Consider the following 23,781-nt stretch of genomic DNA (forward strand, 5'->3'; position numbering starts at 1 on the left):
CATAGTGACACCTGTGGCCATTCAGTGAATTGCAGCCGGTAGCTCGCGCTCACCCAAACACTCCATAGTGACACCTGTGGCCATTCAGTGAACTGCAGCCTGTTGCTCGTGCACACACTCCATATTGACACCTGTGGACTTTCAGTGAATTGCACCCGTTTGCTCGCGCTCACCCACACACTCCATAGTGATACCTGTGGCCGTTCAGTGAACTGCAGCCTGTTGCTCGTGCGCACGCACACACTCCATAGTGACACCTGTGGCCGTTCAGTGAACTGCAGCCTGTTGCTCGCGCTCACCCACACACTTCATAGTGACACCTGTGGCCGTTCAGTGAACTGCAGCCTGTTGCTCGCGCTCACCCACACACTCCATAGTGACACCTGTGGCCGTTCAGTGAACTGCAGCCTGTTGCTCGTGCTCACGCACACACTCCATAGTGACACCTGTGGCCGTTCAGTGAACTGCAGCCTGTTGCTCGCGCTCACCCACACACTCCATAGTGACACCTGTGGCCGTTCAGTGAACTGCAGCCTGTTGCTCGCGCTCACCCACACACTCCATAGTGACACCTGTTGCCGTTCAGTGAACTGCGGCCTGTTGCTCGCGTTCACCCACACACTTCATAGTGACACCTGTGGCTGTTCAGTGAACTGCAGCCTGTTGCTCGTGCTCACGCACACACTCCATAGTGACACCTGTGGCCGTTCAGTGAATTGCAGCTTGTTGCTCGCGCTCACACTCCATAGTGACACCTGTGGCCGTTCAGTGAATTACAGCCGGTTGCTCGCGCTCACCCACACACTCCATAGTGACACCTGTGGCCGTTCAGTGAACTGCAGCCTGTTGCTCGTGCTCACGCACACACTCCATAGTGACACCTGTGGCCGTTCAGTGAATTGCAGCCGGTTGCTCGCGCTCACCCACACACTCCATAGTGACACCTGTGGCCGTTCAGTGAACTGCAGCCTGTTGCTCACCCACACACACTCCATAGTGACACCTGTGGCTGTTCAGTGAATTGCAGCCTGTTGCTCGCGCTCACCCACACACTCCATAGTGACACCTGTGGAATTTCGGTGAACTGCGGCCTGTTGCTCGCGCTCACCCACACACTCCATGTGTGACTAATGATTTAAAAACAGATAAAGGTGTGGAGTTGTTTAATAGTTGAGCATGTTGAGCATTCATCTGTGACTCTATTAAAGGGATAGTTTGTGCTGGTTGTTCTGCAGGGATGATTGGACCCAACATGCCCCCACCAGGACCCTCTGGAGTCCCGTCTGGAGTTCAGGGTCAGAACCACAACGGACCGCCCAAACCGTGGCCTGAAGGTGAGGAGAATCCCATGAGCTGATGTTGTGTGTGTGTGTGTGTGTGTGTGTGTGTGTGTGTGTGTGTGTGTGTTCAGGAAACCAACCTGCCAATAGATCACTGATAGAAGCATTAATCTGACGCACGAGACTATATTTGACCATCCAAACACACTTCAGCTTTCATTTTTCATCAAATTAATTACATACGGGAATGTTTGCAAAGAAAACCAGCTCAAATAACAATAATTGAATATATAATGATCAAATAATTATAAATAACACAGGTCTGAAATAATGACGAGATCACTGCAAATGATCAGTTTCTCTGGATTTACTCTTTATATGTGTGAGTCAAATGAACATTTGTGTTTTATTCTGTAAAGTATTGACAACATATCTGCCTAATTACAAATATAAATATTTATTTGAAGAAAATATCAACTGCTCAAAATAACACAAGATGCGAAGTTCATATTCATTATTAATCAACACAATATTAATTCAGAAATCAATATCTGCTGGAATAATCCTGATTGTCATTCACAGATTTCATGTTCACAGATGAATCTGTCCGATTCGAGTCTTTCTGAAGCGCCGTCAGATCATCACCGATCCCTTTATTTGCGTTCGAGGTCTGAAAACATGGCGACATTTGTGTTATTTGGAGCAGTTGATATTTTTTTTGCAAATAAATGCTTTAAATGACAATATTTATATTGTATATAGTATTATTATATTTGTAATTTGGCAGAAATGTTGTCAGTACTTTATAGATTAAAACAGAAATGTTCATTTTACTTAAACACACCTGTAACGACCGAAGTGCTGAGTACCTCTAGCCAGGTCTCCTTAGCAACCAAATTGGGCCGGTTGCTAAGATTGCGTATTGACGGTCTCAGATGCGGAGGCAACTGACACTTGTACTCTGTGTGTGTGTGTGTGTGTGTGTGGTGTGTGTAGCGTGTGTGTAGCGTGTGTGTGTGTCTGTGTGAGTGTGTGTGTGTGTGTGGTGTGTGTAGCGTGTGTGTGTGTGTGTGTGTGTAGTGTGTGTGTGTGTGTGTGTTTGTGTGTGTGTGTGTGTGTGTGTGTGTGAGAGTTTAAATGGAGCGGTAGTGTAGCAGTTAGCGCGCTGCGCTATGAACCTGGTGACCTGAGTTCGATTCCCGCTCATGGCCAACACCAGTGACGATTATCTGAACCGGTCCAGGGCTTCCCCTAGGTTGACTCAGCCTAAAATGAGTACCTGGTGTGGTGTGTAAAACATCGCCACTGGGGAGACAAAGGCGGTCGGGCGTGGTGCTGGCCACACACCCCCTCGTGTACTGTTCCGGCCTTCATAGGTGCTCGCTAACAGCACTTGCTAAATGGGGATCTTTGTGTGTGTGTGTGTGTGTGTGTGTGTGTGTGTGTGTGTGTGTGTGTGTGTGTGTGTGTGTGTGTGTGTGTTTGTATATCATGCATCTGACTGGCGTTATCAAGCGTTATAGATATTAATGAACGATGTGACTGCAGCGGTGCTCATAATTTGTTGCGCTGCTGTTGAATGCATATAGTGGAAACACTGTTTATTAATTTATTTGTGTGTGAATTAAACTTCAAAACATAGAACAAAATTTTTTTTTTAATTAAAACATTTTATAGGACCATACTTGAAAAACTCTAGGAAATAAGCAGTTGTTTTAATGTATTATTTACATTGATATTTACCATTTTAAGTAGGGTAAAAAGTGTGTTCAGCTGCATATTATCAATGTTTGCTGTGGTATCAAAGTTGGCATCAAGAATTGTGAAATTTTACTGTTATTTGGACGGACGATTAAAATGTTGTTATCAGACATCACTAGTGTCCTGTGTTACAGGTCCGATGGTGAATGCGGCAACACCCTCGAACGCCCCTCAGAAACTGATGGCCCCTCAGCCCACCGGCCGGCCTTCGCCCGCACCACCCTCTGTGCCACCTGCTGCCTCGCCAGTCATGCCACCACAAACCCAATCACCAGGACACCTGTCTCACCCGCCTCAGCCCACGACCATGATCCCTCTACACCAGAAACAGAACCGCATCACGCCCATCCAGAAGCCCTGTGGCCTGGACCCGGTGGAGATACTGCAGGAGAGAGAGTACAGGTGTGTCCAAAACACAAAACACATGTTGTGCCACTATCAGACAGTTCTGCACTGATCCTCAACCTTGTAATATTCAACCCAAAAACGTTTGAATGTAACAGGCTTGAAGAGTCATTAAACATCTAAAAGAGAAATGCCACAATTATTGATTTATTTAAAGTAATTCTTCCAGAACTGACTTCATTATTTATTTTAACGGGGCTTCAGGTGTAGAACGGATTGTGCGGGTGATATTTATGGGACGTGCTTTGAGCTCTGATGACATCAGCGATGTGATGCGTGTCATTTGTCATGAACAGCGGACGGGTTGTGAGTTTATTGCGTTATGATGTCACTGCAGGCTTGAAGCGCGGATTGCTCACCGGATTCAGGAGCTGGAGAATCTTCCCGGGTCTTTGGCGGGAGATTTACGCACCAAAGCGACTATAGAGCTGAAAGCCCTGAGACTGCTGAACTTCCAGAGACAGGTGACGACAAACATCTGGACTGTTACTCTGTATTTACTGACGTAACCCAATGGAAACATTAATGCTGGTCTTCTCATTGGAAAACAGATCGCATGAATCTAAATTGCTGACATTTCTTGCGTCCTCAGTTGCGTCAAGAAGTCGTGGTTTGCATGAGACGAGATACGGCCTTAGAAACATCGCTGGACGCTAAAGCCTATAAACGCAGCAAGAGACAGTCGCTACGTGAAGCGCGAATCACTGAGAAACTGGAGAAACAGCAGAAGATCGAACAGGAGCGCAAACGGCGGCAGAAACATCAGGCAAGAGTCTGACACAACATCATCTGATTTAAACCTGGAAATCAACAAAGTTTGAATTTCAAATGTAGAACAAACAAACATGACAATAAGAATATTGTGACTAATGAAATGAGAGACGATTATCATGAGAACGGATGATTGACATGTTCTCTAATGATCATCAGGTTTAGTTTAACTCATTAAACACTGAAACATTCATATATATTCATTCACATTCAATGTCAAGCTGATCATTTATAATAAATAAAGTGTTGTCAGACTGTAGTAATGACACATTGTGAGTGATTGATTGATTGATTGGCTGTATTCATGTTGTGCAGGAGTATCTCAACAGTATCCTGCAGCACGCTAAAGACTTTAAAGAGTATCATCGCTCCATCACCGCAAAAATACAGAAACTCACTAAAGCCGTCGCCACATATCACGCCAACACAGAGCGCGAGCAGAAGAAAGAGAACGAGCGCATCGAGAAAGAACGAATGAGACGCCTGATGGTGAGTATACACACACACACACACACACACACACACACACACACTCACACACACACACACACACACACATAAACACCCACACACATAAACACACACACACTCACACACACACACACTCACACACACACACACACACACACACACACTCAAACACACACACACACTCACACACACACACACACACACACACACGTTGTGTTTCCATGTTTTATGGGGACTTTCCATAGACATAATGGTTTTTATACTGTACAAACTTTATATTCTATCCCCTAAACCTAACCCTACCCCTAAACCTAACCCTCACAGAAAACTTTCTGCATTTTTACATTTTCAAAAAACATAATTTAGTATGATTTATAAGCTGTTTTCCTCATGGGGACCGACAAAATGTCCCCACAAGGTCAAAAATTTCGGATTTTACTATCCTTATGGGGACATTTGGTCCCCACAAAGTGATAAATACACGCTCACTCAAACACACCCACACACACACACACACACACTCACACACACACACACATTGATTGATATCATAGCATCATAATGATATTTTCTGTCTGCTAATCTGTGTCATGTATGTGTCATATATCTGTGTCAGTTTTAACCGCATCAGTGAGGTCATTTCGACAGATCAGAGACGAGTCATGTGTGTTGTGTGGTTCAGGCTGAGGATGAGGAGGGGTACAGGAAGCTCATTGATCAGAAGAAGGACAAGCGTCTGGCGTACCTGCTGCAGCAGACGGACGAGTATGTGGCTAACCTGACAGAGCTGGTGCGCGCTCATAAAGCTGTTCAGGCCCTCAAAGAGAAGAGGAAGAAGAGGAAGAAGAAGAAGAAGCTGGAGAACGCTGAGGGTCAGACTGGAGCCCTAGGGCCTGATGGAGAGGTGTGTGTGTGTGTGTGTGTGTGTGTGTGTGTCAGTGTTCAGTTACAGTGATATTCCACTGATGATGATGATGATGATGATGATGATGATGTTTGAAGCCTCTGGACGAGACGAGTCAGATGAGCGATCTTCCAGTCAAGGTGATTCATGTGGACAGCGGAAAGATTCTGACCGGAGTGGACGCCCCTAAAGCTGGACAACTGGACACGTGGCTGGAGATGAATCCTGGGTAACCCAATCACAATTGGCCATCAGATACCCATTAGTGTGATGTTCAACATGATTGATTGATCAGCTCTCTCTCTCTCTGTCAGTTATGAAGTTGCACCGCGGTCAGACAGTGAGGATTCTGGGTCAGAGGATGACGAGGTGCTTCAGTTCATAAACACACTCTAGTTTCACTGACAGTAAACGTGTTATTAAAGATGTGACTGTGCTTCCTGCAGGAAGAGGAAGAGGAAGCTCCTCAACTGCTTCCTTCTCAAACACCTGCAGAAGAGAAGAAGAAGATTCCAGACCCAGACAGTGAGGACGTGTCAGAGGTCGACGTGCGACACATTATAGAGTAAAAACACACAAGTCTTTACACGCAGTTACTACACTATGAACATGTGTGTGTGTGTCTATGCTAACTGTGTGTGTTTATCAGGCATGCTAAACAGGATGTTGACGATGAGTACGGTAGCGCGGTGTTTGCTCGCGGCCTGCAGTCATATTACGCTGTAGCTCACGCGGTCACTGAGCGAGTAGACAAGCAGTCGTCTCTACTGATCAACGGTCAGCTCAAACAATACCAGGTGATGCTACACGATTAGCAGACATTAGCACGTTTAGCATCAGCGCTCAATAACTCACGTCAGTATCTAGAGAGCAGATGTATGGACACACATTATAGTTGAAGACTGTCAATAACCTCCAAATATTGGCCACATCCATTCAGAGTGTTGATGATGTGTTTCAGATTAAAGGTTTGGAGTGGCTGGTGTCTCTTTATAATAATAATCTGAACGGGATTCTGGCGGATGAGATGGGTTTGGGCAAAACCATCCAAACGATCGCCCTCATCACGTACCTCATGGAGTATAAGCGTCTGAACGGACCGTATCTCATCATTGTACCGCTCTCGTGAGTCGCTCGCATTGTTCCTCAAACAAGCTTTTATTGTTTTCTACAGTTCAGTGAAATCGGTGTTTGTTTGCAGGACTCTGTCTAATTGGGTGTATGAGTTTGATAAATGGGCTCCATCTGTTGTCAAAGTGTCGTATAAGGTGAGTCTGTTTGTGCAGATACACACATTCTGTTGGACGATGGTTACGATGACTCATGTTAGTCATGAATATTTAATGACGTTCGTCTGATCATGTGATGTTTGTTCAGGGTTCTCCAGCCGCTAGAAGAGCGTTCGTACCGCAGCTGCGGAGCGGCAAATTCAATGTGCTGCTCACGACATATGAATACATCATCAAAGACAAGCAGGTGCTAGCGAAGGTACTGCTCGCTCACTTCCTCTTTTATTTCTGTTTACGCTGCACGTGTATTTGTGTCTAGAATTGATTTCTAGTTACTCGTCTTGTCGATTAAAGTTCTCTCATGTCTGTTGTCCTTCTGAGCGCTGTTGTCATGTTCTAGATCTCTAAAAACAGAAGTGTCTTCACCATAAAATTCATGTTGACGTTCTGAGATGCAACATGACGGCAGTTATCAGTTACAATTAAATCGGTCGGTCATTATAAACATCTTCAAGGTGATACAAAACAATCTCTCACAGATCTGACCACTGAATGCCACGATTGACCAATCAGAATAAAGTATTTCATCATGAGGATGTGTGTGTCAGAGATCAGCCGCTGTTGTAGGTGATGAATATGACGTCGCTGTTCTCATCATCATCATGTCACCTGACACAGATTCGCTGGAAGTACATGATAGTTGATGAAGGTCATCGCATGAAGAATCATCACTGTAAACTGACGCAGGTGTTGAACACGCATTATCTGGCACCGCGACGCGTGCTGCTGACCGGAACGCCGCTGCAGAATAAACTCCCTGAGCTCTGGGCGCTCCTCAACTTCCTGTTGCCCACCATCTTTAAGAGCTGCAGCACATTTGAGCAGTGGTTCAACGCACCCTTCGCCATGACCGGAGAGAAGGTGCCAGTTTCACTGTCTGTCACTGAATTACTGCGTCTGTCAAAGAGATTGATCATAAGTATTCACTCCTCATCTGAAGTACGTGTCTGTCTCTCTCTATCTGTCTGTCACAGGTGGATCTGAACGAGGAGGAGACGATCCTGATCATCCGCCGTCTGCATAAAGTGCTGCGTCCGTTCCTGTTGCGCAGACTGAAGAAGGAAGTGGAGGCGCAGCTGCCGGAGAAGGTGAATGTGTCGTTCAGGACAGAAGACGGTCTCACGTGTTATTCAGAGTTTTATGTAAACGTTCATCATTCGAGATTCAAGCAATCTTTGCAAACTGATTTATGATTGTCTTTTCTTTCTTACATTGATTTATCTATGAAAGTGTAACATGTAAACACTAATATGATGTTGTGTTGATGCTTCAGGTGGAGTATGTGATCAAGTGTGACATGTCGGCTCTTCAGAGAGTTCTGTACAGACACATGCAGGCCAAAGGAGTTCTACTGACCGACGGATCCGAGAAAGACAAGAAGGTCAACAACAGTGTGTGTGTGTGTAGTGTGTAGTGTGTGTGTGTGTAGTGTGTGTGTGTGTGTGTGTGTGTGTGTGTAGTGTGTGTGTCTGTGTGTGTGTAGTGTGTGTGTGTGTGTGTAGTGTGTGTGTGTAGTGTGTGTGTGTGTAGTGTGTGTGTCTGTGTGTGTGTAGTGTGTGTGTGTGTGTGTAGTGTGTGTGTGTCTGTGTGTGTGTAGTGTGTGTGTGAGTGTCTGTGTGTGTGTGTGTGTGTGTAGTGTGTGTGTGTGTGTAGTGTGTGTGTAGTGTGTGTGTGTGTGTAGTGTGTGTGTGTGTGAGTGTGTGTGTCTGTAGTGTGTTGTGTGTGTGTGTGTGTGTGTAGTGTGTGTGTGTGTGTAGTGTGTGTCTGTGTGTGTGTGTTAATGGTGTGTTTGTGTGTGTGTATGTGTAGTGTGTGTGCGTGTGTAGTGTGTGTGCATGTGGTGTGTGTAGTGTGTGTGTGTGTGTGGTGTGTGTGTCTGTGTGTGTTAATGGTGTGTTTGTGTGTGTGTTAACATGTGTGTTAATGGTGTGTATGTGTTAATATGTGTGTGGTGTGTGTGTAGTGTGTGTGTGTAGTGTGTGTCTGTGTGTGTGTGTTAATGGTGTGTGTGTGTGTAGTGTGTGTGTGTGTGTGTGTGTGTGTGTGGCTTGTGTGTGTGTGTGTGGCTTGTGTGTTAATATGTGTGTTAATGGTGTGTGTGTGTGTTAATATGTGTGTTAATGGTGTGAGTGTGTGTGTGTTAATGGTGTGAGTGTGTGTGTGTGTGTTAATGGTGTTTGAGTTGCGTATTGCACAGGGTGTGTGTGAAGCGTCTAGTGCAGTAGTGTAGTAGTACTGCTTACCGCATTGTGCTATATGCTTGCTACTCTCTGCTTACAGCTATTGCCGCAGGCTAGCCTCCTTGATAAAAGGTGAAAAGAGGAGCAGAGTGTTTAAGACTCTTTCTGCTAGTACAGAGCCTCTCCACCACCAAGACTCCTGCAGTGCCTCCCCGGGGCCACACACGGTAACTGGGTATCTCACGGTCCCAGGCTAAACTACAGGGGATCTCGGAGCAGCAGTGGGACCCAGAGACGAGGCATGCAGGCCCACCGCTGTGTGGACCTGCCCTGGCGCCCATCAACCACTGCCCCAGCTATGGGCAAATAGCCCCACTGCCTTGTGGTGAAGTCTATTGAGACTAAGGCTATGGGAGCGCAATAGCTGGGCCTTAACAAACAAAGGACCCGGCAGCCTCCTGCAGCCAAGATGAGGGACCAGTTGTCCAGGGACCCTCCCTTCCCACTGGATTTACCCCATCGTGGTGAAGATAGTGCTACTGGGGATAGCACACCCCCTGTGGCACTTTAAAACTATCCTTGCGCAGGTCTCCACCTTCGATCACAATTAATAATATCTGGACCTTGCATAGGTTGAAGTCTGATGGCGATGGGGTGACTGGCAATGGGAGCAGATACGAATGGACTGGGAGCTTCTAGTCAGAACCCTGCACGATAGCGGCACAGGGTATTTGGTCGCTAACAGCTGGGACTGAGTGGCAGCTGTTTTCGGCAGACCCCTGTGCAACTGAGCAGCCCTATTTAGGGACCACACTGCTCACCCCAATTGGGGAAGGGCCTAGAAAAGGTTGCTTAAAAATTGCCCACTCAATCGCACCTGGATAGGTTACAGCGCCTATTGGGTCATTCTACTACTGCAACTGGCAGCATGGAATGTAACGACTCTCCTAGACTCGTATGGCATCTCTGACAGACCACGCCGTAGAACAGCCCTGATTACTGCTGAGCTAAGGCGTTACAACATTGAAATTGCTGCCCTGAGTGAGACCAGGCTCCTGGATGAAGGCTCTCTAACAGAGGAAGGGATGGGTTACACCTTCTGGAAAGGTTTCCCCACAGGTGGACAACATCTCCACAGAGTAGGACTGACAATCAAGAACACCCCTTCCATCAAGTCTCAAAGAAACACCTGTTGGTATTAATGAAAGGCTAATGATCCTCCATATCCCCTTGGCAAAGAAGCATTACGCCACACTTCTTAGTGCCTACGCACCAACTTTGCCATCTGAGAACAAGGCCAAGGAACGCTTTTATCAGACACTGGATGAAGCTCTTTGCCAGATCCCTAAGAATAGCATCCATGCTTTTAATATGGAACTAGGCAAAGCTAGACAGACTTTCTTCTCGAATATTATAAACAGCAACTTAAACAACACACGCACTCTTTTTGTGACTGTAGAGAGACTGACAAACCCCCCAAGCCAGATTCCCAGTGAAATGCTCTCAGACAGCAAGTGCAGTGAGTTTGCTTCTTTCTTCTCTGAAAAAATCAATAATATCAGAAAGGTGATCAGCACATCCTTGAGTTGTGCTGGGGTCAGACAAATCAAACCACAACCTGAGAAAGTAGTTACTATGTCTGATTTCAAAGAAATTGATGGCAAAATTTTGGAAGAAACCGTACAGCACCTTAAAACATCAACCTGCGCCCTTGATGCACTTCCCACATCTTTTTCCAAAAGTGTGCTCAACTGTTTAGAAGCAGATCTCCTAGAAGTGATAAACTCTTCACTTCTCTCTGGGAGTTTTCCAAACTCCCTGAAAACTGCAGTTGTCAAGCCCCTCTTGAAAAAGAGCAATCTGGATAAGACCATATTAAGCAACTATAGACCGATCTCAAATCTTCCTGTCATAGGCAAGATCATTGAAAAAGTTGTCTTCAATCAGCTGAACAAATGCTTGAACTCAAATGGATACTTTGACAATTTTCAATCTGGTTTCCGATCGCATCACAGCACAGAGACAGCGCTCATAAATATAATAAACGATATTCGCTTAAATACTGATACAGGCAAATTATCAGTACTGGTACTACTCGACCTCAGTGCTGCATTTGACACTGTTGATCACAACATACTTCTTGACAGGCTGGAAAACTGGGTGGGGCTTTCTGGGATGGTCCTAAAATGGTTCAGGTCATACTTAGAAAGGAGAGGTTATTATGTGAGTATAGGAGACCATGAGTCTGAGTGGACGTCCATGACATGCGGAGTCCCTCAAGGCTCAATTCTTGCGCCACTCCTGTTCAACCTGTATATGCTCCCAATGAGCCAAATAATGAGAAAGAACCAAATTGCTTACCACAGCTATGCAGACTGACACACAGATCTACTTAGCCCTATCACCTAACGATTACAGCCCCATTGACTCCCTGTGCCAATGCATTGATGAAGTTAACAGTTGGATGTGCCAAAACTTTCTTCAGTTAAACAAAGACAAAACTGAAGTCATTGCGTTTGGAAACAAAGATGACGTTCTCAAGGTGAATGCATACCTTGACGGTAGGGGTCAAACAACTAAAAATCAAGTCAGGAATCTTGGTGTGTCTCTAGAGTCAGACCTTAGTTTCAGTAGTCATGTCAAAGCAATAACTAAATCAGCATACTATCATCTGAAAAATATTACAAGAATTAGATGCTTTGTTTCCAGTCAAGACCTAGAGAAACTTGTGCATGCTTTCATCACCAGCAGGGTGGATTATTGTAATGGACTCCTCACTGGCCTTCCCAAAAAGACCATAAGACAGTTGCAGCTCATACAGAACGCTGCTGCCAGGATTCTGAGCAGAACCAGAAAATATGAACATATCACACCAGTCCTCAGGTCTTTACACTGGCTCCCAGTTACATTTAGGATTGATTTTAAAGTATTATTACTGGTATATAAATAACTCAATGGGCTAGGACCTCAATATATTGCAGATATGCTCACTGAATATAAACCCAACAGATCACTCAGATCATTAGGATCACATCAGCTAGAAATCCCAAGGGTTCACTCTAAGCAAGGAGAGTCTGCTTTTAGCTATTATGCCAGCCGCAGCTGGAACCAGCTTCCAGAAGAGATCAGATGTGCTCCTACAGTAGTCACATTCAAATCCAGACTCAAAACACATCTGTGCATTTACTGAATGAGCACTGTGCCACTGTGTGTCCCACTGTTTTACTGTATTTTATTTTATTCTAAACTGTTTCAATTATTCTTATTTTTTTATTCTTTATTTTAATCTCTTCTATGTAAAGCACTTTGAATTACCATTGTGTATGAAATATAAATATAAATTTAAATAAACTTGCCTTGCCTTGCCTTGCCTAAGAATGACAAGATCCTCTTGATTGGGGACTTTAACGCTAGGGTGGGACAGAACAACAGTATATGGGGTGTGTTACTAGGTAGGCATGGTATCGGTAAGGTGAATGCAAATGGCATGAGGCTACTTACTCTTTGTTCTGAGCATAACCTTACCATAACCAACACCATCTTCCAGCAGAAGGCCAAGTATAAGACTTCGTGGATGCTCCTTCTAAACATTGGCACATGATTGACTTCATCATTGTGAGGCGTAGTGACATCAAGGATGTTCACATCAGCCGTGCCATGAGGGGTGCAGAGTGCTGGACTGACCATCGTATGATTGTGGCCAAGCTCCAAATGAAAGTGCGTCCACCTCTGCGACTGCAAAAGCCTAACAAAAAGAAGCTAAATTGCAACCGCTTGGGAAGCAAAGAAGCCAGAAGTGAGTTCCGATGCCTCTTAGCTGAGAAACTAAGTGAGCTGGAACCCTGTCTGAACACAGAAAACACCATGGAACAACAGTGGACATAGTTCAGCTCAGCACTCTACAATGCAGCAGCCCAAACCATCGGCCATAAGAGCAGGAACCACCAAGACTGGTTTGATGATAACTTGCTTAAAGACATGCATAATGCACATCGGGCAACTTTAGATTACCCTACATCCACCAGCATCAGGCAGCATTGGCAGGAAGCTCGGAGATTAGTGCAAAAAACAACACGGGCCATCCAGAATAAGTGGTGGACTGAAAAGGCACATGAAATCCAGGCCTTTTTTATAATGCTGTCAAAACCATATACGGCCCAAGAAATCGCTGCATCATGTCCCTGAGGACAGCTGATGATCTAAAGCTCATGAAGGATAAGGATAGTATCCTATTGAGGTGGGCTGAACACTTTGACACCCTGCTTAATCAGGACTCTGATGCAGACTCCACTATCCTTGACAATCGGCCTATACATCCTCCCATTCATGACCTGAGTCTAACACCAACCTTCCAGGAGGTCCTATCAGCTGTCCTTTCCCTTAAGAACCACAAGTCCCCTGGTGAAGGTAATATCCCTGCTGAGCTACTAAAGGAAGGAGGGTACATATGTATGCGCACCCTCTACCGGTACATGAAGGCCTGGACTGATGAGATCATCCCACAACAATGGAGAGATGGAAATATCATTGTCATTTATAAGAACAAGGGTGACCGGGCCATTTGCGGCAATAGTAGGGGTATATCCCTTCTTTCTGTTGCTGGTAAGGTTCTGGTTAGGGTGTTGCATCAGAGACTCATCAGTAAGATCACCGAGTCAATGCTGCCTGAATCGCAGTGTGGATTTCGGAGGAACAGGAGTACTGTCGACATGATCTTCACAGTCCGGCAGCTTCAGGAAAAGTGCCGGGAGCAACATCAGGACCTGTTTATGGCCTTTGCCGACCTCTCCAAAGCTTTTGACACTGTGCAAAGAGAGCTCTTATGGGATGTCCTCCTCAGGTTTGGCTGTCCCAATAAATTTGCAAACATCCTCTGCCAGTTCCACGATGGGATGACTGCTCGGGTGACCATCAGTGGACAAAAGTCGGAGCCCTTCTTTGTACGCACAGGGGTGAGGCAGGGGTGTGTGCTAGCACCAGTGCTCTTTAACATTTTCCTCATGTGTGTTACCAAGGTTCTCCATAATGAGATTGAGAGCAGCAGTGGTGTGGCAGTGGACTTTAGACTAGATGGCAATCTCTTTAACATTAGGAGGCTCAACGCAACCACTAAACTCAGTAGAGAGCGAGTTCTGGAGCTGCAGTATGCAGACGAATGTGCTTTTGTGGCCCATTCTCCAGAGGATCTCCAGTCCGTCCTTGCTGTGGCGGTGAGAGCATACAGCAGGATGGGGCTGACTGTCAACACCAACAAGACAGAAGTGGTTTGCCAATGGAGTACCAGTGTCCCATCCACTCTACCCCCCTTCACTGTTGGTGGTGAACAACTGTCAGTAGTGTCATCATTCAAATATCTGGGGAGTATTCTCTCAGAGGATAGTGGGATCGACAGCGATATCCAGAGCCGGATTAAACAGGCCTTATCTGCTTTTGGAAGACTTCAGCATAGAGTATTTGAGAACAAGAACCTTCATCTCTCTACAAAGGTCATTGTATACCAAGCGGTCTGTGTCACCACCCTCCTTTATAGCTGTGAAGCTTGGGTAACCTACAGCCATCACATTAAGTCCTTAGAGCGCTTCCATAGCAGATGCCTTCAGCAATTACATGGCGTGAGCATATCCCTCACACTGAAATACTTGTAAAGACCAACTGCAGAAGTATTGAGGCCATGATCACCCAGCGCCAGCTGCAGTGGCTGGGCCATGTGATAAGGATGCCCCCATGCCGACTACCCCGCAGAGTGCTATATGACCAGTTACATCATGGTCGACGCTCAGCTGGAGGGCCGAAGAAGCGCTATAAGGATCAAATGAAGATTGCTCTGAGAAAGTATAGGTTCAGACCTGAGGATCTGGAGTATGTTGCTGTTGATCGTAACATCTGGCGATGGCTTTGTAGGGATGGGGCACATATGCTGGAGATGGAGAGGACAACCAAAAAACAACAGGAGAGAGCCAGGAGACAAACAGCCATGGCTGCCATCAATACCAGCACTACTACCACATATATATGCCCCACCTGTAATAGAGCTTGTGGGTCCAGGATAGGACTGTTCAGCCATCAAAGATCTCACCGTTAAACGAGTGGACGTCATCATCGGATTTCGATGGACAACCGAAGAAGAATAATGGTGTGTGTGTGTGTGTTAATATGTGTGTTAATGGTGTGTTTGTGTGTGTGTGTATGTTAATATGTGTGTTAATGGTGTGTGTGTCTGTGTGTTAATATGTGTGTTAATGGTGTGTGTGTGTGTGTGTTAATGGTGTGTGTGTCTGTGTGTTAATATGTGTGTTAATGGTGTGTGTGTCTGTGTGTTAATATGTGTGTTAATGGTGTGTTTGTGTGTGTGTGTTAATATGTGCGTTAATGGTGTGTGTGTGTGTGAGTGTGTGTTAATGGTGTGTGTGTGTTAATGGTGTGTGTGAGTGTGTTAATGGTGTGTGTGTGTTAATATGTGTGTTAATGGTGTGTGTGTGTGTGTTAATATGTGTGTTAATGGTGTGTTTGTGTGTGTGTTAATATGTGTGTTAATGGTGTGAGTGTGTGTGTGTGTGTGTGTGTGTGTGTTAATGGTGTGAGTGTGTGTGTGTGTGGTAATGGTGTAAGTGTGTGTGTGTTAATATGTGTGTTAATGGTGTGAGTGTGTGTGTGTTAATGGTGTGTGTGTGTGTGTGTGTGTGTGTGTGTGTTAATATGTGTGTTAATGGTGTGTGTGTGTGTTAATATGTGTGTTAATGGTGTGTGTGTGTTAATGGTGTGAGTGTGTGTGTGTTAATTTGTGTGTTAATGGTGTGTGTGTGTGTGTTAATTTGTGTGTTAATGGTGTGTGTGTGAGTGTGTGTGTTAATTGTGTGTGTGTGTGTGTTAATGTTGTGTGTGTGTGTGTTAATGGCGTGTGTGTGTGTGTGTGTGTGTTAATTTGTGTGTTAATGGTGTGTGTGTGTGTGTTAATGATGTGTGTGTGTGTTAATGTTGTGTGTGTGTGTTAATGTTGTGTGTGTGTGTGTGTTAATGGTGTGTGTATGTGTGTGTTAATTTGTGTGTTAATGGTGTGTGTGTGTGTTAATGGTGTGTGTATGAGTGTGTTAATGGTGTGTGTGTGTGTGTGTGTGTGCGTGTGTGTTGTAGGGTAAAGGCGGCACTAAGACTCTGATGAACACCATCATGCAGTTGAGGAAGATCTGCAATCACCCGTACATGTTCCAGCAGATCGAGGTGCGTCACGCGGTTCATCATCTGTTCATGTGTGTGTTTACAGTGTTTAGTTACCGTGTCAGTTGTAGTTGTCTCTACTCCCTGCAGGACAAATGAACACAATTCTCTTTTTGGATGCTTTATTGATCATCGCTGCAGGATTTAAATGTGTGTTGATTTACTGTGAATGTGTTTTTGCAGGAGTCGTTCTCTGAGCATTTGGGGTTTTCAGGCGGAATAGTTCAAGGGTGAGTGTAATTACAACAATCACATTTTACACACAAAACATCACCGACGTTTAACCTTGAACTGACCTAGAGTTAACCTCTGACCCACAGAGCTGACTTATACCGAGCGTCAGGAAAGTTTGAGGTGCTGGATCGAATTTTGCCAAAATTACGTGCATCCAATCACAAAGTTCTGCTCTTCTGTCAAATGACATCACTGATGACCATAATGGAGGATTATTTTGCTTATCGCAGCTTTAAATATCTCCGTCTGGACGGTGAGTTTGTGTTTCGCTGTAGTAAGTGAAGTTTACTAACATCATGTTACAGACACAAGCGGTGCATCTAAACTACATCACTCCTATAATAATAATAGCTACACATTATTCATGACTATAAACTGAGCAGTCGACTCTGGAACGGGCTGATGAAACAGTCCCTCTATGATTTTGAAATCACAAGAATTAATGCAAATTCAGCCACTCTGCAGATCATTTGCGATTGCTTGAAATGATGTATAATTCTGCAATTGTTCTGCATAAACCGTGAATCTGAGGTAATCAGATCAGTTTTCTCCATATTTGACAGCAGAAAATAATGGTTGAAAAGGTTAAAGCAGTCGAGATATCTCCAGCTGCGCAGTCGCCATCCTATCATCTCCACATAGGGTTGCCAACTGTCCTGGAAACTGTCAAATGGATATCGTATTGCCTATTGTAGAGCCAAGACGCTCAAGGGTGATCTTATTGCATCCACGATCTAAATCCTTGTATAGACGTTCACAGGACCACAGAAGCATCACAGCTAGAATCTGCTCGCGCTCTGATTGCACTGCTGGTCAATGAAGGTCAGAGTTCATTTGGAGTTCTCACATAATTCACTGAGACACAAAAACATGATGTTCTACAGTCACGGTTGGATCAAATGATCGTTTTTAGGTGATTTATTGAATCTTCATTCACAGTTTTATTGTAGGTCTACACTTTTAATCATATTAAGGTTAACTGGCATTGTTAACATGTTTATATAAAAGAAAAATAAATTAAGTGTCTTCCATTGAAGAATAAACCATTCCTTGGTTAATGAAATGAATGGTATTTTTGTGTGTATTTATAATGTTCTTCTTGTTATCTGCATATATAAGGAGCGGTTGACCATCAATTACTCTCACTTGGTCAAACGTGTGTTTGAGAGACTCGTCCTGTGACTGCTGTAGAGGAAAATCCTAGACAGGAACTCTCTCCTCTGTGATATCGTGATGCAGAGTGGATGCAGACGTGGCTGGCACCGCCTCTCCAGCCATAGCATTGCACATCACACACCGAGACAACATCCCCAGGACCCATCCACACATATGTCCCTTAATAGATTCTTAAAACCAGGCCTATTCATTCCCAAAGTCAGTGGATGGGTGAGGCGGGAATTAACCGTGGCCTCTATACATTTTCCCCTGAATAGTATCTCAGTGGTAACCACTGGATACCTGTGAATATCCCCGTGCACACACTGCACCCTTACCCGTTTGTCCATGCCCAATGCCTCGTATTGCACCAAGTGTTGGTGAATGGAGGTTTGAGAACAGCCTGAATCCACCAATGCGTGGTTTGTATCCCCTTTTAGACTTACCTGTACATGACACGCCCGTGCCCGATTGGGGGCGACCTGCGGAGCATCAGGGATCCGGACCAGTGTCGCCACCTCCATTGCTGAACACTGATCCTGGAAGTGCCCGGCTTCCCCATAGCCCCAGCAGACCAGCCCAGGCCTCCCTAATGGGTCCCGCCAGCCTAGGAAGGAGAGCGGAGGCTGCCAGCTGGGTGGCCTCTTCCAGCTATGCGGGGTGGTGGCACTGGACCCACTCGGCCATCCCACGAGGAAGCTGGGCGATGAACTGCTCCAGTACTACCAGGTCGACGATGTCCACAGGTCCCCTCAGCCAGCAACCATTTCCGGCAAGCATCCAATGTTGGGCAAAAGGAAACAGGTGACCATGTCTCCCGATCCGCTGGTGACTTTGCACCGGACTTTGCTCCAACCCGCTGCAGGATGGTTTTCTTGAGGTCGGAGTAGTTGAGGAGGCAGGTGGCAGGAAGTTGTTGGGCTGCTAGCTGTGCCTCCCTGGAGAGTAACAGCAACAAGCGGACCACCCACTGGTCAGACAGCCACTTCCACACCTCAGCGGTTTTCAAACAGGTCCAGGTAGGACTCTGGAATGTCATCTGGCCCCAACTTCATGAGGGTCACGGGGGAAGTGGGCTCCGGGGGGGGTCGCAGCGCCAGCCCCCTCTCTGTCAGTTAGGCTCTGGAACACCTCCCGGTCCTCCACTTGGGCCTGGAGCAAGAGTTAGAACTGCTGTTCCTGCTCCAGGCGTAACTCGATGAGTGCTTGATGCTGGGTTTGCTGGATGCTGACGAGGGATTTGATGACTTCCCCCAGTGGTAAAGATTCCATGATGGCGGCGTCCTCCAAAATCCCAGGTTTCGACACCGGTCTAACAAGTTATTTTCTCTTGGGGAATGGAGGAGTCAGGAGGCAACGAAGCAGTGCAGGCAAGACTTACATTTTTTCTGCCTCAGGTTCTATACACAGTCTGTTCACGTAGATTCAGCACTCAATCAGATTACAAAAGATTCAATTTTAAACACTCAGTCAGTTCATGGAAATGTTGTGTTCATGCTCTCTCTCTCCTCTGGAGAGCTGGTGTGCCTTTTGAGTCTCCCTCCATCATTACTGCAATGAGAGACAGGTGTTAGAGATAATTACAACACAGGTGACGAGCCTTACCGCTCTACCGCAGACAGACATATGACTCCACAGCTGAATTAATCATCACCATCATTGTTGCTCACCTGTCGTCCTGCAGCGTTCGTGTTTCAGACATGAAAGATCCCTCAAATCATGTGTGTTGTTAATAAGACCACATGTAAGATAGACTTGCACTGAAGGAGGAACTCCAATCAGATCTAGAGAGCAGAATATCACAGAGACTCCGGCGACATACATCATCATGGCGCTTCTCATGTTCAGAATGTAGAAGAATGTTTGTTTGTGTTTCAGGTACGACTAAAGCAGAGGATCGTGGGATGCTGCTGAAGACTTTTAATGATCCGGCCTCTCAGTATTTTATATTTCTGTTGAGCACCAGAGCGGGCGGGCTGGGACTCAATCTGCAGAGCGCAGATACCGTCATAATATTCGACAGCGACTGGAACCCTCATCAGGTGACACGTTCACTCACGGTGTTTTAATTGAGATGTTCAGATGATTTGTGCAGTTGTTCTGCGGCCGTAATTTCACTGAGGTACGTTTCTGATGTTTGTGTGTCTGTAGGATCTTCAGGCTCAAGATCGAGCGCACCGAATCGGACAGCAGAATGAGGTGCGTGTTCTCCGTCTCTGCACCGTGAACAGTGTGGAAGAGAAGATCCTGGCAGCCGCTAAATACAAACTGAACGTGGATCAGAAGGTGATTCAGGCTGGCATGTTTGATCAGAAGTCATCGAGTCACGAGCGCCGAGCGTTCCTACAGGCCATACTAGAACATGAAGAACAGGACGAGGTCAGGACCTTCTCTCTCTTCACTTAACACGCTTGCATGCACAAGAATATTCACATGTTCTTCACAGTTTATGTGTGTGTGTCCCGTAAACACAATTATCATAACACAATTATACCAATATTCCAGAAATCCCAATAAGACACATACACTCAAATAACAGCTCTTTGTCTGAATTTGATTCAGTCATGGACCGTTGTTCTACGTGTTTAAATGAGTTTTCTTAACTTAAAATGACTATGTAATCTCAACACAAACATTTGTGTAGAAAGAACCTAGTTGAATTGAGTAAATCCAACCAAATTAGAAGTGTCAGTGTAACTCAAATGATTCTCTTGATTCTTTATTTACTAACTAGTGAAGGTGAATGTTAGCATGCTAAATGCATGCTGGTTATAAGCACTAGAGAGTGTAGTTTAGTAATTAAGTTATAGTTAACTATCATTTTCATGTGCGACATCTTCCTGTCCTCATTGTTAGCTCAAGATCCACCCAAAACATGACAGAAACTCTCTAAATCTCAACATAACAAAACATGAAACACTAACAAGTGTCTCCCGTTATATTCATCTGGCATAAAAACACCCCAAAATCCTGTCATATTTTACTCACCTTTAACCCATCCCAGATGACTTTCCTTCTTCAGCAGAACCCAAGTGAAGATTTGTATAAGCACATTTCAGCTGTGTTTGTCCAAACAATGGAAGATAACGGGTGCCGTGAGGCTGCTGGCTGTTTGATGGTCTAAAAGTCATTATTAGGCTCCAGTCGATCAATGAATGTCTTCTGAAGCAAACCGAGTAGTGTAAGAAACAAAAGGATAATTTAATGTTTTAAAAAATCGCTTCCTGCCAGCAGTCGACACATCAGTGACATCAGCGCAATGGCGCGTTTACGCAAGAAGTTGGAAGCACTTTGTATACAACAGAGGAACGAACGTCATGTGAGAGATTAAATGTCATACAACAATCCAGCGGAAGCAACGATTTAAAGTTAAAAACTTTAAATTATCCTTTTGTTTCTTACACTACTCGGTTTGCTTCAGAAGACATTCATTGATCGACTGGAGCCTAATAATGACTTTTAGACCATCAAACAGCCAGCAGCCTCACGGCACCCGTTATCTTCCATTGTTTGGACAAACACAGCTGAAATGTGCTTAGATTGCAATATTTTACACGATTACTCTTCCTTGTGTTTATTACACGATTACACTTCCTTGTGTTTATTACACGATTACACTTCCTTGTGTTTATTACACGATTACACTTCCTTGTGTTTATTACACGATTACTCTTCCTTGTGTTTATTACACGATTACTCTTCCTTGTGTTTATTACACGATTACACTTCCTTGTGTTTATTACACGATTACTCTTCCTTGTGTTTATTACACGATCACTCTTCCTTGTGTTTATTACACGATCACTCTTCCTTGTGTTTATTACACGATCACTCTTCCTTGTGTTTATTACACGATCACTCTTCCTTGTGTTTATTACACGATCACACTTCCTTGTGTTTATTACACGATTACTCTTCCTTGTGTTTATTGCACGATTACACTTCCTTGTGTTTATTGCACGATTACACTTCCTTGTGTTTATTGCACGATTACTCTTCCTTGTGTTTATTGCACGATTACACTTCCTTGTGTTTATTACACGATTACTCTTCCTTGTGTTTATTGCACGATTACACTTCCTTGTGTTTATTACACGATTACACTTCCTTGTGTTTATTACACGATTACTCTTCCTTGTGTTTATTACACGATCACTCTTCCTTGTGTTTATTACACGATCACTCTTCCTTGTGTTTATTACACGATCACTCTTCCTTGTGTTTATTACACGATCACACTTCCTTGTGTTTATTACACGATCACTCTTCCTTGTGTTTATTACACGATCACACTTCCTTGTGTTTATTACACGATCACTCTTCCTTGTGTTTATTACACGATTACTCTTCCTTGTGTTTATTACACGATTACTCTTCCTTGTGTTTATTACATGATTACACTTCCTTGTGTTTATTACACGATTACACTTCCTTGTGTTTATTGCATGATTACACTTCCTTGTGTTTATTACACGATTACTCTTCCTTGTGTTTATTACATGATTACACTTCCTTGTGTTTATTACACGATTACTCTTCCTTGTGTTTATTACACGATTACACTTCCTTGTGTTTATTACAAGATCACTCTTCCTTGTGTTTATTACACGATCACACTTCCTTGTGTTTATTACACGATCACTCTTCCTTGTGTTTATTACACGATTACTCTTCCTTGTGTTTATTACACGATTACTCTTCCTTGTGTTTATTACACGATTACTCTTCCTTGTGTTTATTACACGATTACACTTCCTTGTGTTTATTGCATGATTACACTTCCTTGTGTTTATTACACGATTACTCTTCCTTGTGTTTATTACATGATTACACTTCCTTGTGTTTATTACACGATTACTCTTCCTTGTGTTTATTACACGATTACACTTCCTTGTGTTTATTACATGATCACTCGTCCTTGTGTTTATTACATGATCACTCTTCCTTGTGTTTATTACATGATTACTCTTCCTTGTGTTTATTACACGATTACTCGTCCTTGTGTTTATTACATGATTACACTTCCTTGTGTTTATTACACGATTACTCTTCCTTGTGTTTATTACACGATCTCACTTCCTTGTGTTTATTACACGATCACACTTCCTTGTGTTTACTACACGATCACACTTCCTTGTGTTTATTACACGATCACTCTTCCTTGTGTTTATTACACGATTACTCTTCCTTGTGTTTATTACACGATCACTCTTCCTTGTGTTTATTACACGATTACACTTCCTTGTGTTTATTACACGATCACTCTTCCTTGTGTTTATTACACGATCACTCTTCCTTGTGTTTATTACACGATCACTCTTCCTTGTGTTTATTACACGATTATACTTCCTTGTGTTTAATACACGATTACTCTTCCTTGTGTTTATTACACGATCACTCTTCCTTGTGTTTATTACACGATTACTCTTCCTTGTGTTTATTACACGATCACACTTCCTTGTGTTTATTACACGATCACTCTTCCTTGTGTTTATTACACGATTACTCTTCCTTGTGTTTATTACACGATTACTCTTCCTTGTGTTTATTACACGATCACACTTCCTTGTGTTTATTACACGATCACTCTTCCTTGTGTTTATTACACGATTACACTTCCTTGTGTTTATTACACGATCACTCTTCCTTGTGTTTATTACACGATCACACTTCCTTGTGTTTATTACACGATCACTCTTCCTTGTGTTTATTACACGATTACTCTTCCTTGTGTTTATTACACGATTATACTTCCTTGTGTTTATTACACGATTACACTTCCTTGTGTTTATTACACGATCACACTACCTTGTGTTTATTACACGATTATACTTCCTTGTGTTTATTACACGATTACTCTTCCTTGTGTTTATTACACGATCACACTTCCTTGTGTTTATTACACGATTACTCTTCCTTGTGTTTATTACACGATTACACTTCCTTGTGTTTATTACACGATTACTTTTCCTTGTGTTTATTACACGATCACACTTCCTTGTGTTTATTACACGATTACTCTTCCTTGTGTTTATTACACGATTACTCTTCCTTGTGTTTATTACACGATCACACTTCCTTGTGTTTATTACACGATCACTCTTCCTTGTGTTTAT

General features: G+C 44.1%; 1 protein-coding gene across 2 annotated transcripts in view; it reads left to right on the plus strand.

Moving 5' to 3' along the window:
• The window catches only part of LOC127646618 (transcription activator BRG1), a 53,647-nt gene that overhangs the window by 14,807 nt on the left and 15,059 nt on the right, over positions 1 to 23,781 (plus strand). For both annotated transcript variants that reach the window (XM_052130376.1, XM_052130377.1), the window contains exons 5-25: positions 1,236 to 1,334; positions 3,176 to 3,443; positions 3,784 to 3,910; positions 4,039 to 4,212; positions 4,533 to 4,706; positions 5,371 to 5,592; positions 5,691 to 5,821; positions 5,907 to 5,961; positions 6,039 to 6,157; positions 6,242 to 6,389; positions 6,554 to 6,717; positions 6,794 to 6,860; positions 6,970 to 7,080; positions 7,500 to 7,742; positions 7,856 to 7,969; positions 8,155 to 8,262; positions 16,193 to 16,279; positions 16,460 to 16,506; positions 16,597 to 16,763; positions 19,544 to 19,707; positions 19,817 to 20,044. In XM_052130376.1, coding sequence (XP_051986336.1) covers positions 1,236 to 1,334; positions 3,176 to 3,443; positions 3,784 to 3,910; positions 4,039 to 4,212; positions 4,533 to 4,706; positions 5,371 to 5,592; positions 5,691 to 5,821; positions 5,907 to 5,961; positions 6,039 to 6,157; positions 6,242 to 6,389; positions 6,554 to 6,717; positions 6,794 to 6,860; positions 6,970 to 7,080; positions 7,500 to 7,742; positions 7,856 to 7,969; positions 8,155 to 8,262; positions 16,193 to 16,279; positions 16,460 to 16,506; positions 16,597 to 16,763; positions 19,544 to 19,707; positions 19,817 to 20,044 — 3,017 coding nt within the window. The remainder of the gene's footprint in view (positions 1 to 1,235; positions 1,335 to 3,175; positions 3,444 to 3,783; positions 3,911 to 4,038; positions 4,213 to 4,532; positions 4,707 to 5,370; positions 5,593 to 5,690; positions 5,822 to 5,906; positions 5,962 to 6,038; positions 6,158 to 6,241; positions 6,390 to 6,553; positions 6,718 to 6,793; positions 6,861 to 6,969; positions 7,081 to 7,499; positions 7,743 to 7,855; positions 7,970 to 8,154; positions 8,263 to 16,192; positions 16,280 to 16,459; positions 16,507 to 16,596; positions 16,764 to 19,543; positions 19,708 to 19,816; positions 20,045 to 23,781) is intronic.

This window comes from Xyrauchen texanus, chromosome 7 (genome assembly GCF_025860055.1).
Source record: "Xyrauchen texanus isolate HMW12.3.18 chromosome 7, RBS_HiC_50CHRs, whole genome shotgun sequence".
In the NCBI taxonomy this organism is placed as follows: Eukaryota; Metazoa; Chordata; class Actinopteri; order Cypriniformes; family Catostomidae; genus Xyrauchen; species Xyrauchen texanus.